At 43.8% G+C, this 15258-nt stretch overlaps 1 protein-coding gene and 1 long non-coding RNA gene across 5 annotated transcripts in view; one reads left to right on the top strand and one right to left on the bottom strand.

Annotated features, from left to right (window-relative positions):
- Window positions 1–15258, top strand: part of NOD1 (nucleotide binding oligomerization domain containing 1) — a 91804-nt gene that overhangs the window by 54502 nt on the left and 22044 nt on the right. For all 4 annotated transcript variants that reach the window (XM_019926060.3, XM_019926065.3, XM_033863126.2 and 1 more), the window contains 4 exons: window positions 682–765; window positions 2045–2128; window positions 3235–3318; window positions 14335–14418. In XM_019926060.3, the coding sequence (XP_019781619.1) occupies window positions 682–765; window positions 2045–2128; window positions 3235–3318; window positions 14335–14418 (336 nt within the window). The remainder of the gene's footprint in view (window positions 1–681; window positions 766–2044; window positions 2129–3234; window positions 3319–14334; window positions 14419–15258) is intronic.
- The window catches only part of LOC117313602 (uncharacterized), a 59318-nt gene continuing 47372 nt past the window's right edge, over window positions 3313–15258 (bottom strand). The window contains exon 6 of the long non-coding RNA XR_004528146.2: window positions 3313–15224. This is a non-coding gene — a long non-coding RNA (uncharacterized lncRNA). The remainder of the gene's footprint in view (window positions 15225–15258) is intronic.

Here is a 15258-nt window from a genome sequence, read left to right as displayed (position 1 = left end):
TTGCATTAAAGAGGAGTGGGGGAGTGTGGACCTCTCACACTCTCCCTGACCTGCCTCATCCAGCTGTTTCTCCCTTGCCGTTGAACTTCCCGCACAGAACCACACCTCAGGAGCTGTGTCCCTCGATTGACCTTTTCAGGTGGCAAGTCAGGTTTCACACATGCATTTCCAGATGGAAAGGCTCTTGGCATTTTGGGTGGGGCAGTTCTTGTGGGGACTGTCCTGCCTTTTGCAGGACCCCTCACATTTCTGGCTGCACTTGCAAGATGGTGGAGCGTCCACTCCCCCAGCCTTATGACCACTAAATGCAGCTCTACACATGTCGAAATCCCATGGCCCCCCGCTGTGCAGTGAGAGCCACATTGACACATAGGCCACCGGCAAATGCAGGATATCAGAGGTGGCTGTCCACACGTGTCCTTCAGGTGTCCCTTGTTGCCCTTGTGTCGAATCAGGGCTGTGCTGTAGCCTTGCCAATGGACTGGTTCTCGTGGGTCTCTCAGCCCCGTGAAGACCAGGGTCTGTAGGGGCTGTGTGGCTGTCTGCTATGGCCAGTTCTCTCGGGGGGACATCTATAGCTGGGAAGACTCCAGGACCTATAGACTTGTGCATCCTTGTGGAATTCATGCTCTTTCACCGTGAGCAGCCGCTCTGATTTTTAACTTTCTTTGCTGTTTTCAGACTCAGTGTGAACCAGATCACCGACAGTGGGGTGAAGGTGCTGTGTGAAGAGCTGACCAAATACAAAATTCTGACATTTTTAGGGTATGTATTTCTCTAGAACACTGCGACAGCTACATGGTAAGAGTACAGAGCAGCAGGAGGTTGCCATTCCTATGGATTACCGGGTGGTTGAGACTGATGGCCCCAGGGTACCAGGAAGAGCACTGAATTGGGAGCCAGGAGTCCTGGGTCCTGCTTTTGGCTCGGCTGGCAGCCCGCTCTGAGCAAGCCAGGAAACCTCACTGAGCCTCAGCCTTCTCATCCCCCTTGTATAACTGGGATCCTAATAGAGTCAGATAGTTTTACAGGTGGGGACTGATTGCTGTAATGACAGAATTCCTGGGGGTATGTTTTATTGACGTGAGAATACTGTTCATGTGGTAGATTTCACTATGGCGGGTCCATGATCTGTCATCCAGAGCCCTTGGGGCAAGACACGAATCAGAAATTAGTGCCCGTGCTACCTAGCAGTGACATGACCAGTGGGATCTAGGGCAGTACCCCATTTTTAGATACTTTAACATTTCTGCAGCAAAAGGTATAAACATTCAAACCAGTTGGGATAAAGACCATGAACAGCTCCACGTCGGTTGCCAAAATAGTTAGGAAGAAGTTTGGGTTTTCAGAGCCTTTGGGGTTTTGGGGTTTGACAGGAGAGACTGTGGGCCACAGCCCCGCCAGCCCCACGGCTGCCGTTGACTCTCTGAGCTGGAGCCAGCCCGTCAGCTTCCTTGGGCCTCCGTTTTCTCAGCTGTCACATGAGAACACTGAAGCCCTGAATCCCAGGTTGCCTTTTGGCTCTGGAGTTCTGCATGACTGTGGAACACTGGAAACCTGTCTCCTTACCACTTGCAACTCCTTTCTGCCTTATTGTTGAATTGGTGTCAAGTGGTAAAGTGACGAAAAGGTAGACGCTGAGTTGGTTCTAACGCTTAGAAACTTTTATCCCTTAAGATGCCAATCGTGATCTTAATCTGAAAGTACCCCTCAACTGCCATTTATCGAGCACTTACACGCAAGGGCTTGGGATGATCTCATACAATCCTCATAACGACCCTGCGAGGGAGCCGTAACTCTTACCCCTGTATTACACATGGAGAAACTGAGGCACAGAGAAGCTCGGTACCTTGCCCCAGGTCATAAAGCTGGGGAACGTGCAGAGTTGGCCTCGAACCCAGCCTGAGACCCCACAGCCCCAAACTCAGCCCTCCACGTGCCCTTCCTTTCTCCTTTTGACCTAGACTTTGTAAGTCAGCAGACAGCCCCCACTCACTTTAAAAAATGGGGTCCTAAATTCTCACGGCCATGCTTTCTCTCAAAGCTTATACAACAACCAAATCACCGATGTTGGAGCCACGTACATCGCCAGAATCCTGGATGAGTGCACAGGCCTCACGCACCTGAAGTAAGTGGGGTGGGCACAGCGAGCGGGGTCTTCAGTAGCTTCTCTTGGTCACCCTTCATCGTTCAAGCAAAGAATAAATGCCACCCTAGAGCTGCCTTCTGCTTGCCCCAGGGCCAAATCAGGTCAAATCAGGACACCTGTGTGTAGAAGGTGAGCTGTGGGTGAGGCTTGGTGTTTGGAAGGGCCCCCTACCATGGGTGGGGCGAGAGTGTGGCATTTTGATTTCATTAACTCCTAACGGGAAGAAAGGCCACAACTATCACCCTTTCTGGAGATCGTTTTCCCCTGAGGAAGTCCCACATTGTCTTTGTCCATTTTGGCTTCTGTAACAAAATACCATAAACGAGGTTGCTTATAAACACCAGAGATTTATTTCTGACCGTTCTGGAGGCTGGGGAACCTTAGGATCGAGGCACCAGCAGATTAGGTGCCTGGTGAGGGCCCAATGCCTTGTTCTTAGATGGTGCCTTCTCACTGTGTCCTCACGTGGTGGTGGAAAAAGGGGAAAGGGAGCTTTCTTGGACTTCACTCCTAAGTCACTAATCCCATTTGTGAGGGCTGTGATGAGTGACTTTATCACTTCCCAAAGGTTCCACGTCCTAGCACCATCACTTAGGGGTTAGGATTTCAACATATGGATTCTGGTAGGGGTAGGGGGAGGCAAACCTTCAGGCCATAACATTGCAGATGAGAGCCTGATCCCTGGCTGTGTCACAGGAATGTCCTGCCAAAGGTGTCAGAGCACCAGCCTTGGAGGAGCCTGGTGATGGTAACCTACCCCTTGACCATTTGCAGTTGAAGTGGGAACCTTCTGGTCTGCTGATGGAAATGAGTGATGCTCAGAGGTCATTTAAAGAACCTCCGGGGGAACTTGGGTCCCTGAGTCTCTGCAGAGATTGTGACCACCTGGAGAGGAATCATGACTGGCTTTCCTCAGGGCTTTGGGCCCCTCCCTGAGAGGACGCCCAGGGAGGGCTGCTGTAGGTCCCAGGAGAAAGACCACCCCTCCTAGGAGGGGCCAGAGGGGCTCTGTGCCAAGGACGAGGGTGGCTGATGCTGGAGTCTCCTCATAGCTGTAGCTGACGTGTGCACGACTCTCTCTGCAGACTGGGAAAAAACAAAATAACAAGCGAAGGAGGAAAGTGTCTCGCCCTGGCTGTGAAGAATAGCAAATCCATCTTTGAAGTTGGGTGAGTAGAGACGGATGCACACGGGTGTGCGTATGCAGCCTGCTCTGTGTACAGGAGCGCCTGCTGGTCTTTTCGTACATCCATCTAGCCAAAGGACCGCTGGCGCAAGCGGTGGGGCAGAGGCCACAGAGAGCCTCCATCGCAGATGCCCTGGTGGCTGGGCCCCACTGGCTCCTGCGTGGGAAATGTTGTGGGAAGTCCCAGGTTTGACTGCCACTTTAATCGCATGGACTTTATTTAATTCATGCAAAAGGCAGTATTTATCACCACCAGCAAATGGAGGGAGCTAGCAAATGGAGTTTTAGCCCTATGTGGTAAACTTCCTCAGGCAGGTGTGCTTCATTTTAAGATTATATAGTCTCTGGAGGCTTTTAAAAAATGTTTATTTTATATTGGAGTATAGTTAATAATGTTGTGTTACTTTCAGGTGTAGAGCAAAGTGATTCAGCTATACATGTATCTATTCTTTTTCAAATTCTTTTCCCATTTAGGTTATTATAGCATATTGAGCAGACTTCCTTGTGCTATACAGGAGGTCCTTATTAGCAGACGTCCTTGTGCTATACAGTAGGTCCTTATTAGTTATCTATTTAAACACAGTAGTGTGTATTTGTCAATCCCACACTCCCAATTTATCCCTTCCCTGCCCCCCACCTTTCTCCTTTGGTAACCGTAAGTTTGTTTTCTAAGTCTGTGAGTCTGTTTCTATTTTGTAAATAAATTCATTTGTATTGGGTTTTCTTAGATTCCGCATGTGATATCATATGATATTTGTCTTTCTCTGATTTACTTCACTCAGTATGATAATCTCCAGGTCCATCCAGGTTGCTGCAAATGGCATTATTTCATCCTTTTTTAATGGCTGAGTAATATTCCATTGTATATATGTACTACATCTTTTTTATCCATTCTTCGTCTTTGGACATTTAGGTTGCTTGCATGTCTTGGCTATTGTAAATAGTGCTGCAGTGAACATTGGGGTGCATGTATCCTTTGGAATTATGGTTTTCTCTGGATATATGCCCAGGAGTGGGGTTGCTGGATCATATGGTAGCTCTATTTTTAATTTTTTAAGGAACCTCCATACTGTTCTCCATAGCGGCTGTACCGGTTTACATTCCCACCAACAGTGTAGGAGGGTTCCCTTTTCTCCACACCTTCATCATCATTTATTGTTTGTAGACATTTTGATGATGGCCATTCTGACTGGTGTGAGGTGATATCTCATTGTAGTTTTGATTTGCATTTCTCTAATAATTAGTGATGTTGGGCATCTTTTCATGTGCCTCTTGGCCATGATATGATATTGCTTTGGCTATTGTTTGTCTTCTTTGGAGAAATGTCTATTTAGGTCTTCTGCCCATTTTTTGATTGAGTTGTCTGTTTTTTTGATATTGAGCTGCATGAGCTGTTTGTAGATTTTGGAGATTAATCTCTTGTCAGTTGCATTGTTTGTAAGTATTTTCTCCCATTCTGTGGGTTGTCTTTTCGTGTATAGTTTCCTTTGCTGTGCAAAAGCTTTTGAGTTTAATTAGGTCCCATTTGTTTATTTTTGTTTTTATTTCCATTACTCTAGGAGATGGGTAGAAAAAAATATTAATGTGATTTATGTCAAAGAGTGTTCTTCCTATGTTTTCCTCTAAGAGTTTTATAGCACCAGGTCTTACATTTAGGTCTTTAATCCATTTTGAGTTTATTTTTGTGATGGTGATTAAAGAATGTTCTAATTTCATTCTTTTACATGTAGCTGTCCAGTTTTCCCAGCACCGTTTATTGAAGAGACTGCCTTTCCCCCATTGTATAGTCATGCCTCCTTTGTCGTAGATTAATAGACCATAGGTGCATGGGTTTATTTCTGGGCTTTCTATCCTGGTCCATTGATCTGTATTTGTTTTTGTACCAGTACCATACTGGTTTGATGGCTGTAGCTTCATAGTATAGTCCGAAGTCGGAGCATAATTTCCCCAGCTCCGTTCTTCTTAAGATTGCTTTGGCTATTCAGGGTCTTTTGTGTTTCCATACAAATTTTAAGATTTTTTGTTCTAATTCTGTGAAAAATGCCATTGGTAATTTGATAAGGATTGCACTGAATCTGTAGATTGCCTTGGCTACCCAAGTCATTTTGACAATATTGATTCTTCCAATCCAAGAACATGGTATATCTTTCCATCTGTTTGTGTCATCTTCGATTTCTTTCATCAGCGTCTTATAGTTTTCAGAGTACAGGTCTTTTGTCTTCTTAGGTAGGTTTATTCCTTGGTATTTTATTCTTTTTGATGTGATGGGAAACGGGATTGTTTCTTGAATTTCTCTTTCTGATCTTTCATTGTAAATGTACAGAAATGCAACAGATTCTTGTGTATTAATTTTGTAACCTGCAACTTTACCAAATTCATTGCTGAGCTCTAGTAGTTTTCTGGTAGTAAGTATCCTTAGGGTTTTCTATGTATAGTATCATATCATCTGCAAACAGTGACAGTTTAACTTCTTCTTTTCCAATTTGGATTCCTTTTATTTATTTTTTTCTTCTCTGATTGCCATAGCTAGGACTTCCAAAACTATGTTGAATAAAAGTGGTGAGAGTGGACATCCTTGTCTTGTTCCTGATCTTAGAGGAAATGCTTTCAGCTTTTCACTGTTGACCATGATGTTAGCTGTAGGTTTGTCATATATGGCCTTTATTATGTTGAGGTATGTTCCCTCTATGCCCACTTTCTGGAGAGTTTTTATCATAAATTGGTGTTGAATTTTGTCAAAAGCTGTTCCTGAATCTATTGAGATGATCATATGGTTTTTAATCTTCAGTCTGTTGACATGGTGTATCACACTGATTGATTTGCGGATATTGAAAAAGCCTTGCATCCCTGGGATAAATCCCACTTGATCATGGCGTATGATCCTCTTAATGTATTGCTAGTATTTTGTTGAGGATTTTTGCATCTATGTTCATCAGTGATATTGGAGTGTAATTTTCTTTTTTGTGTGGTAATTTTGTCTGGTTTTGGTATCAGGGTGATGGTGGCCTCATAGAATGAGTTTGGGAGTTTTCCTCCCTCTGCAATTTTTTGGAAGAGTTTGAGAAGGAGAGGTGTTAGCTCTTCTCTAAACGTTTGGTAGAATTCTGTGAAGCCCCCAGGTCCTGTCCTTTTGTTTGTTGGGAGTTTTAAAAATCACAGTTTCAATTCCAGTGCTTGCGATTGGTCTACTCATATTTTCTATTTCTTCCTTGTTCGGTCTTGGGAGATTGTACCTTTCTCTAAGAATCTGTCCGTTTCTTCCAGGTTGTCCATTTTATTTGCATACAGTTGCTCATAGTAGTCTCTTTTGATCCTTTGTATTTCTGTGGTGTTTGTTGTAACTTCTCCTTTTTCATTTCTAATTTTATTGATTTGAGTCCTCGCCCTTTTCTCTTGATGAGTCTGGCTTAAAGATTTATCAATTTTGTTTATCTTTTCAAAGAACCAGCTTTTAGTTTCATTGATCTTTGCTACTGTTTTGTTTCTATTTCATTTGTTTCTGCGCTGATCTTTATGATTTCTTTTCTGCTACTAACTTTAGGTTTTGTTTGTTCTTCTGTCTCTAGTGCTTTAGGTTTAAGGTTAGGTTGTTTATTTGAGATTTTTCTTGTTTCCTGAGGTAAGATTGTATAGCTATAAACTCCCCTCTTAGAACTGCTTTTGCTGCATTCCATAGATTTTGGATTGTTGTGCTTTTCATTTTCATTTGTCTCTAGGTATTTTTTGATTTCCTCTTTGATTTCTTCAGTGATCCACTGGTTGTTTAGTAGCATATTGTTTAGCCTCCATGTGTTTGTGATTTTTACAGTTTTTTTCTTGTAGTTGACTTCTAATCTCATAGCATTGTGGTCAGAAAAGATGCTTGATATGATTTCACTTTTTGTAAATTTACCAAGGCTCGCTTTGTGGCCCAGCATGTGGTCAGTCCTGGAGAATGTTCCATTTGCACTTGAAGAATGTGTATTCTGCTGCTTTTGGATGGAATGCTGTATAAATATCAATTAAGTCCATGTAGTCTAATGTGTCATTTAAGGCCTGTGTTTCTTTACTGATTTTCTGCCTGGATGATCTGTCCATTGATGAAAGTGGTGGGATGTTAAAGTCCTCCACCATTACTGTGTTACTGTTGATTTCTCCCTTTATGGCTGTTAGTATTTGCCTTATATATTGAGGTGCTCCTATGTTGGATGCATATATATTTACAGTTGTTATATCTTCTTCTTGGATTGATCCCATGATTATTATATAGTGTCCTTCTTTGTCTCTTGTAATAGTCTTTATTTTAAAGTCTATTTTGTCTGATATGAGTATTGCTACTCCAGCTTTCTTTTGATTTCCACTTGCATAGAATACCTTCTTCCATCCCCTCAGTTTCAGCCTGTTTGTGTCCCTAGGTCTGAAGTGGGCCTGTTGTAGACAGCATATATACGGGTCTTGTTTTTGTATCCATTCAGCCAGTCTGTGTCTTTTGGTTGGAGCATTTAATCCATTTACATTCAAGGTAATTATCCATATGTATGTTCCTATTGCCATTTTCTTAATCATTTTGGTTTTTTTTTTTTTTTTTTGCGGTACGCGGGCCTCTCACTGTTGTGGCCTCTCCCGTTGCGGAAAACAGGCTCCGGACGCGCAGGCCTAGCGGCCATGGCTCACAGGCCTAGTAGCTGCTCCGTGGCATGTGGGATCTTCCTGGACTGGGGCACGGACCCACATCCACTGCACCACCAGGGAAGCCTGAGTTTGTTTTTGTAGGTCTGTTTTCTTCCCTTCCTCTTTTGTTCTCTTGTGGTTTGATGACCATCTTTAGAGTTGTGTTTGGGTTGCTTTTTCTTTTGTGTGTGTGTATCTATTGTAGTTTTTGGGTTTGCTGTTCCCATGAGGTTTTTTAATTTTTAAATTTTATTTTATTTGTTTTTTTATACAGCAGGTTCTTCCCCCCCCCAACCTCAGCAGACATTTGATTGCCAGTTAACTTTATTTATTTATTGGGAATATACATATCAAGTATATAAAATGGAGTTTAACAAGCAATTACAAAGGAAATACTTTGTACAACTACCACCCAAATCAGTAACCCCCAAAACTCCAAATATGCACACCCCCTTTACAACTTCACTGTCATCTTTGTCTGTAGGCAGCATCTAGTTGAGTTTTGCCTTTTTATCTAAACTGACAGTCTCTTTTTAATTGGTATGTTTAGATTATTCACATTTAATGTGATTACTGATTGGATTAAAATCTATTACTTTGCCAGCTCTTTTCCATTTGGTCCAAACTTTTGTTTCTTTTTTCCTTTTCCTTGCATTATTGGGGATTTTTTTTTAATGATTACATTTTGTTTCCACTATTGATTTATTACTTATACCTCTAAAATTTAGGTCTTCTGCCCATTTTTGGATTGCGTTGTTTGTTTCTTTAATATTGAGCTGCATGAGCTGTTTATATATTTTGGAGATTAATCCTTTGTCTGTTGATTCATTTGCAAATATTTTCTCCCATTCTGAGGGTTGTCTTTTCATCTTGTTTATGGTTTCCTTTGCTGTGCAAAAGCTTTGAACTTTCATTAGATCCCATTTGTTTATTTTTGTTTTTATTTCCATTACTCTAGGAGGTGGATCAAAACAGATCTTGCTGTGATTTATGTCAAAGAGTGTTCTTCCTATGTTTTCCTCTAAGAGTTTTATAGTGTCCGGTCTTACATTTAGGTCTCGAATCCATTTTGAGTTTATTTTTGTGTATGGTGTTAAGGAGTGTTCTAATTTCATTCTTTTACATGTAGCTGTCCAGTTTTCCCAGCACCACTTATTGAAGAGACTGTCTCTTCTCCATTGTATACCTTTGCCTCCTTTGTCATAGATTAGTTGACCACAGGTGCGTGGGTTTATCTCTGGGCTTTCTATCTTGTTCCATTGATCTATGTTTCTGTTTTTGTGCCAGTACCATACTGTCTTGATTACTGTAGCTTTGTAGTATAGTCTGAAGTCAGGGAGCCTGATTCCTCCAGCTCCGTTTTTTTCCCTCAAGACTGCTTTGGCTATTTGGGGTCTTTTGTGTCTCCATACAAATTTTAAGATGATTTGTTCTAGTTCCGTAAAAAAATGCCATTGGTAATTTAATAGGGATTGCATTGAATCTGTAGATTGCTTTGGGTAGTATAGTCATCTTTACAATATTGATTCTTCCAATCCAAGAACATGGTACATCTCTCCATCTGTTGGTATCATGTTTAATTTCTTTCATCAGTGTCTTATAGTTTTCTGCATACAGGTCTTTTGTTTCCCTAGGTAGGTTTATTCCTAGTATACAGCAGGTTCTTATTAGTCATCAATTTTATACACATCAGTGTATACATGTCAATCCCAATTGCCCAGTTCATCACACCACCACTACCCCCGCCGCTTTCCCCAACTTGGTGTCCATACGTTTGTTCTCTGCATCTGTGTCTCTATTTCTGCCTCCCATGAGGTTTTGATATGGCAGTCTATATATGTGCAAGGTTGTTTTAAGTTACTGGCTTCTTTCCCACCTAGAGGAGTTCCTTTCACATTTGTTGCAAAGCTGGTCTGGTTGTGCTGAATTCTCTTAGGTTTTACTTGTCTGTAAAGCTTTTGATTTTTCTGTCTAACCTGAATGAGATCCTTGCCGGGTAGAGTAATCTTCGTTGTAGGTTCTTCCCTTTCATCACTTTAAATATATCATGCCACTCCCTTCTGGCCTGCAGAGTTTCTGGTGAGAAATCAGCTGATATCCTTATGGGAGTTCCCTTGTATGTTGTCATTTTTCCCTTGTTGCTTTTAATATTTTTTCTTTAATTTTTGTCAATTTGATAACTGTGTGTCTTGGTGTGTTCCTCCTTGGGTTTATCTTGTCTGGGACTCTCTGCACCTCCTGGACTTGGGTGACTGTTTCTTTTCCCACGTTAGGGAAGTTTTCAGCTATTATCTCTTCACATATTTTCTCACGTCCTTTCTGTCTCTCTTCTCCTTCTGGGACCCCTATAATGTGAACATTGGTGCATTTAGTGTCATCCCAGAGGTCTTTTAAGATTGTCATTTTTTTTTTTAAACTGGGCCAACCTTTTTTTTAAAAAAAACCCCACATTTGTTTGTTTATTTATTTTTGGCTGTGTCGGGTCTTGTTTCTGTGCAAGGGCTTTCTCTAGTTGTGGCAAGCGGGGGCCACTCTTCATTGCGGTGCGCGGGCCTCTCACTATCGCGGCCTCTCTTGTTGCGGAGCACAGGCTCCAGATGCGCAGGCTCAGTAGTTGTGGCTCACGGGCCTAGCTGCTCCACAGCATGTGGCATCTTCCCAGACCAGGGCTCGAACCTGTGTCCCCTGCATTAGCAGGCAGACTCTCAACCACTGCGCCACCAGGGAAGCCCGTCTTCATTTCTTTTCATTCCTTTTTCTTTATTCTGTTCTGTAGCAGTGATTTCCACCATTCTGGCTTCCAGCTCACTTATCTGTTCTTCTGCCTCACTTATCCCGCTATTGATTCCTTCTGCTGTATTTTTTATTTCAGTTATTTTATTGTTTGTCTGTTTGTTTGTTCTTTAGTTCTTCAAGGTCTTTGTTAAACATTTCTTGTATCTTCTCAATCTGTGCCTCCATTCTTTTTCCGAGATCTTGGATCATCTTTCTTATCATTACTCTAAATTCTTTCCTGGGTAGATTGCCTATCTCCACTTCACTCAGTTGTTCTTCTGAGGTTTTTTCTTGTTCCTTCATCTGGGAAATATTCCTCTGCTGTCTCATTTTGTCTAACTTTCTGTGATTGTGGTTTCCTTTCCACAGTCTGCGGGTTGTAGTTCTTGTTGCTTCTGCTGTCTGCCCCCTGGTGGATGAGGCTGGTCTAAGAGGCTTGTGCAGGCTTCCTGGTGGGAGGGACTGGTTCCTGCCCACTGGTGGGTGGAGCTGGGTCTTATCCCTCTGATGCACAGGGCTGTGTCAGGAGGTGTGTTCAGCCGGCAGTTGTGTGGTCAGGAAGACTTTAAGCAGCCTGTCTGCTGATGGGTGGGGCTGTGTTCCCACTTGGTTGGCCTGAGGTGACCCAGCACTGGAGCCAACATGCTATTGGGTGGGGCCAGGTGTTGGTGAAAATATGGCAGCCTCCACGAGGGCTCACACCAATGAGTACTCCCGAGAACTACCGCCACCAGTGTCTTTGTCCCCACAGTGAGCTACAGCTGCCCCCTGCCTTTGCAGGAGACCCTCCAACACCAGCATATAGGTCTGGCCTAGGCTCTTAGGAGAGGTCACTGCTTTTTTCCCTGGGTCCTGGTGTGCACAATACCTTGTGTGTGCCCTCCAAGAGTGGAGTTTCTGTTTCCTCCAGTCCTGTGGAATTCCTGTGATCAAATCCCGCTGGCCTTCAAAGGCAGATTCTCTGGGGCTCTTCCTCCTCCCATTGCCAGACCCCCAGGCTGGGGAGCCTGACGTGAAGCTCAGAACTTTCACTCCTGTGGGAGAACTTCTGTGATAGTTTTCCAGTTTGGGGGTTGTCCACTTGGTGGGTATGGGATTTGATTTTATCACGATTGCTCCCCTCAAACTGTCTCGTTGTGGGTTCTTATTTGTCTTTGGATGTAGGACATCTTGTTTGGTAGGTTCCAGCATTTTTTTCATCAATGGTTGTTCATCATTTAGTTGTAATTTTGGTGTTTTCATAAGAAGAGGTGAGCTCACATCCTTCTACTCTGCCACCTTGTCTCTGGAGGCTTTTTTTTTTTTTTTTTTGCGGTAAGTGGGCCTCTCACTGTTGTGGCCTCTCCCGCTGCGGAGCACAGGCTCCGGACACGCAGGCTCAGTGGCCATGGCTCACGGGCCTAGCCGCTCCATGGCATGTGGGATCTTCCAGGACTGGGGCACGAACCCGTGTCCCCTGCATTTGCAGGCGGAGTCTCAACCACTGCGCCACCAGGGAAGCCCTCTGGAGGCTTTTTAATTCAATTTTTTATTGAAAATACACATAACAAAAGTTACCATCTTAACCTTTTAAGTGTACAGTTCAGTGGCCTTAAGTACATTCCTATAGTTGTGCAACCACATTTGTATAGTTGTGCAACCATCACCATTATCCATCTCCAGAACTCTGTCTTGCAAAACAGAAACTCATTCTCCCCTCCCCTCAGCCCTGGCAACCACCTTTCTATAGTATCCTCTGTTCCTGTGAATTTGACTACTGTAGGGAGTCATATAAGTGGAGTCATACAGTATTTGTCTTCTTTTGTGACTGGCTTATTTCACTTAGCATGATGTCCTCAAGGTTTATCCATGTTGTAGCATGTGTCAGACTTTCCTTCCTTTTTAAGGCGGTGTAATAGACCATTCTATATATATACCACAGTTGTTTATCCATTCATCTGTCAGTGGACACTTGGATTGTTTCCACCTTTTAGCTCTTGTGAATAATGCTGCTATGTACATGGGTGTACATGTATCTCTTTGAGACCCTGCTGTAAATCCTTTTGGGTATATACCCAGAAGTGGAATTGCTGGATCACATGGTAATTCTATTTTTAATTTTTTGAGGAACCATCATATTGTTTTCTGCAGCAGCTATACCATTTTACATTCCTACTAACAGTGCACAGGGGTTCCAATTTTTCCACATCCTTACCAACAACTTGTTATTTTCTGGTGTTTTGATAGTAACCATCCATATGGGTGTGAGGTGATATTTCATTATGGTTTTGATTCAGGAGACTACAGCTTTTCATAGAGTTACGATTTTTTCTCTGATTCTAGAAGAGACATAGATAATTTTATTTGTAAACTATGGAAAATATGAACAGTATAATGGAGATCATCTCAGAAATAATTATTGTCAACACTTGAGATCAGGTAAGCTTTTTTGCTCTCATGCAGTTTATGTTCTCTCTATACTATTTTTTTTTTAATATGGTAGACGTCAAACTATCTGTACAGAATTTTATTCTATCTTTTTTCACTTAATCTCATGTCATGAGTAGTTTTCCACTTTATTCAAAGTTTGATACCATGCAGTTTTATCTAGTACACACACTTTTTATGCAAAATGCTGAAAACTCTCATTCTGGGGTTTCAGAAGCCATACCAGCAGGGACGTCAGCAGGCCGCTTGCCTGGTGAGAGCGTGTAGCTGAGGCAGCCCCAGTTCTGTGGTGAGCCTGGCAGCCTTGCTTTCTGTAGACAGTGACCCTCAGCCTTTTAGGAATAGCTGACTCTTATTATAGGCTCAGCACTGTTTGGAGTGCTTTGCATATATTAACTCACTTAATCCTCACAACAACTCTATGAGGAAATGCTCTTCTTATACCTGCTTTACAGATGAGACTAAAACCTCAGAGACTATGCATTACCCAAGCACGCCCAGGTGGTGGGGGGCAGGGCCAGGATGGGAGCCCAACGTCTTACCATGCAGACCCTCGACTTAGCCAGATCCTCTAAGGCTTTCTACTGTGGGGGAGAGAATACGGCTTGTCATGGCACCTCCCCACCCAAACTGCAACAATCGGGAACAACATGGTTTGGTCACCTCCTCTTTACATACCAGGGAAATTGCCGATAAGTTTTCTCAGTGTGCTTTCTGATCTTTGCTTCATGCAAGACCGACTATGTCTTCAAGAATGTCCGGCACCCCTGCACAGGGTCAAATGGATATTGGGTCTGGCACCGCCACAGGCCTTCCTTTCAAGCTGCCACCAACCTGTATATCCTGCACGTAACATTTCAGGGATAGTTGTGAGCTTAGGCTCTGACTGACAGCTCTCCAAAAGCTCAGGGGTGAGACTTGGTTCCTAATTGTGCAGCTGTCTGATTTGACTTCTGTTCACAAGCCTTCTACTGCTTTTTTTCCTCCCGAGCAGCTCACTAAGGGGCTGGTGGAGGGATTCATCTCCAGGCCACAGCTCCAGGGATGGAGCAGAAACATCTGCGTGTTGAGTATACACGCCATGGCCATGAGCAGAAAATAAGGGATGAGCATGAGGTAACTTTCACTGTCTTCCCTCTGCCCTCAGGATGTGGGGCAATCAAATCGGTGATGAAGGAGCAAGGGCCTTCGCAGAGGCTCTGAGGAACCACCCGAGCTTGACTAACTTGAGGTAACTGCTGCCTTCTGAGAACTGCCGTCTTCAGGGCCAACCTGGTCACTCCGTGTTCCTCTTGTTTTACCAGAGGAGGAGCCAGGGGAAAGAGGGCGGCTGGCATTCCTAACAGGGAAGGTATTTGTGTGTGTAGTTTTTCTTTTTCTTTTTAAAAACGTTTGTATCGACATAGAAGAGGCATACAGTTAAGTATATTATGCTTAAGTTTTCAGCTCTGTGATGTGACATGTGCACACACCAGTCAGATCAAGACTAGACATTGCCAGCCCCTCTGTAGTCTTCCCGTGCCCCTTGGGGGTTGGGGAGGAATTCTTCAGTCCAGACAAAACTGAAAGACACTGGGCCACAGATTCCTGCCCCCTCCTCATTTCTCAGGATGGTGCTGGGACAAGAGGGGACCCTTCACCTCTGTAAACAGACTTGGTCCTCCCTGGCCCTCCTTTAGGCCTCTGGCCAAATCTCTGAGACTCGGGGGTCTCCTGGTTGCCCGTGTCCTTCCTGTCACTGACAAAGGGTTAAATACGGTGGGGGCAGTAGCAGAGTTCCTTCCATACCAGAACAGAGGAAACTTCTCCAGGCCTCCCCGACAGGCGCCTGTAAGGTGTCAGCCTCCGAAGCAGAGCTCGCCAGGCGTCCTCAGCCCGTGTGACCAGGTCTTGCCATGTTCATTTCCTGTCTGGCCTCTCCTCGAGCAGTCTGGTGATTTGGCCTCGTCCTGGGCTCTGGAGCAGCAAAGGCTGAGTGGCTGCTGGTGAGGCTGGCACTTACGCTTCCTGCTTCAAATCAGCCCAGGCAGGAAGTTGCTGAAACCAAAGCCAAATGTAGATGTGTTTTTAA

The sequence above is a fragment of the Tursiops truncatus genome, chromosome 9 (genome assembly GCF_011762595.2).
Source record: "Tursiops truncatus isolate mTurTru1 chromosome 9, mTurTru1.mat.Y, whole genome shotgun sequence".
Lineage (NCBI taxonomy): Eukaryota > Metazoa > Chordata > Mammalia > Artiodactyla > Delphinidae > Tursiops > Tursiops truncatus.
The sequence above is the reverse complement of the archived record's forward strand: the minus strand, read 5'-3'. Positions and strand labels throughout refer to the sequence as shown.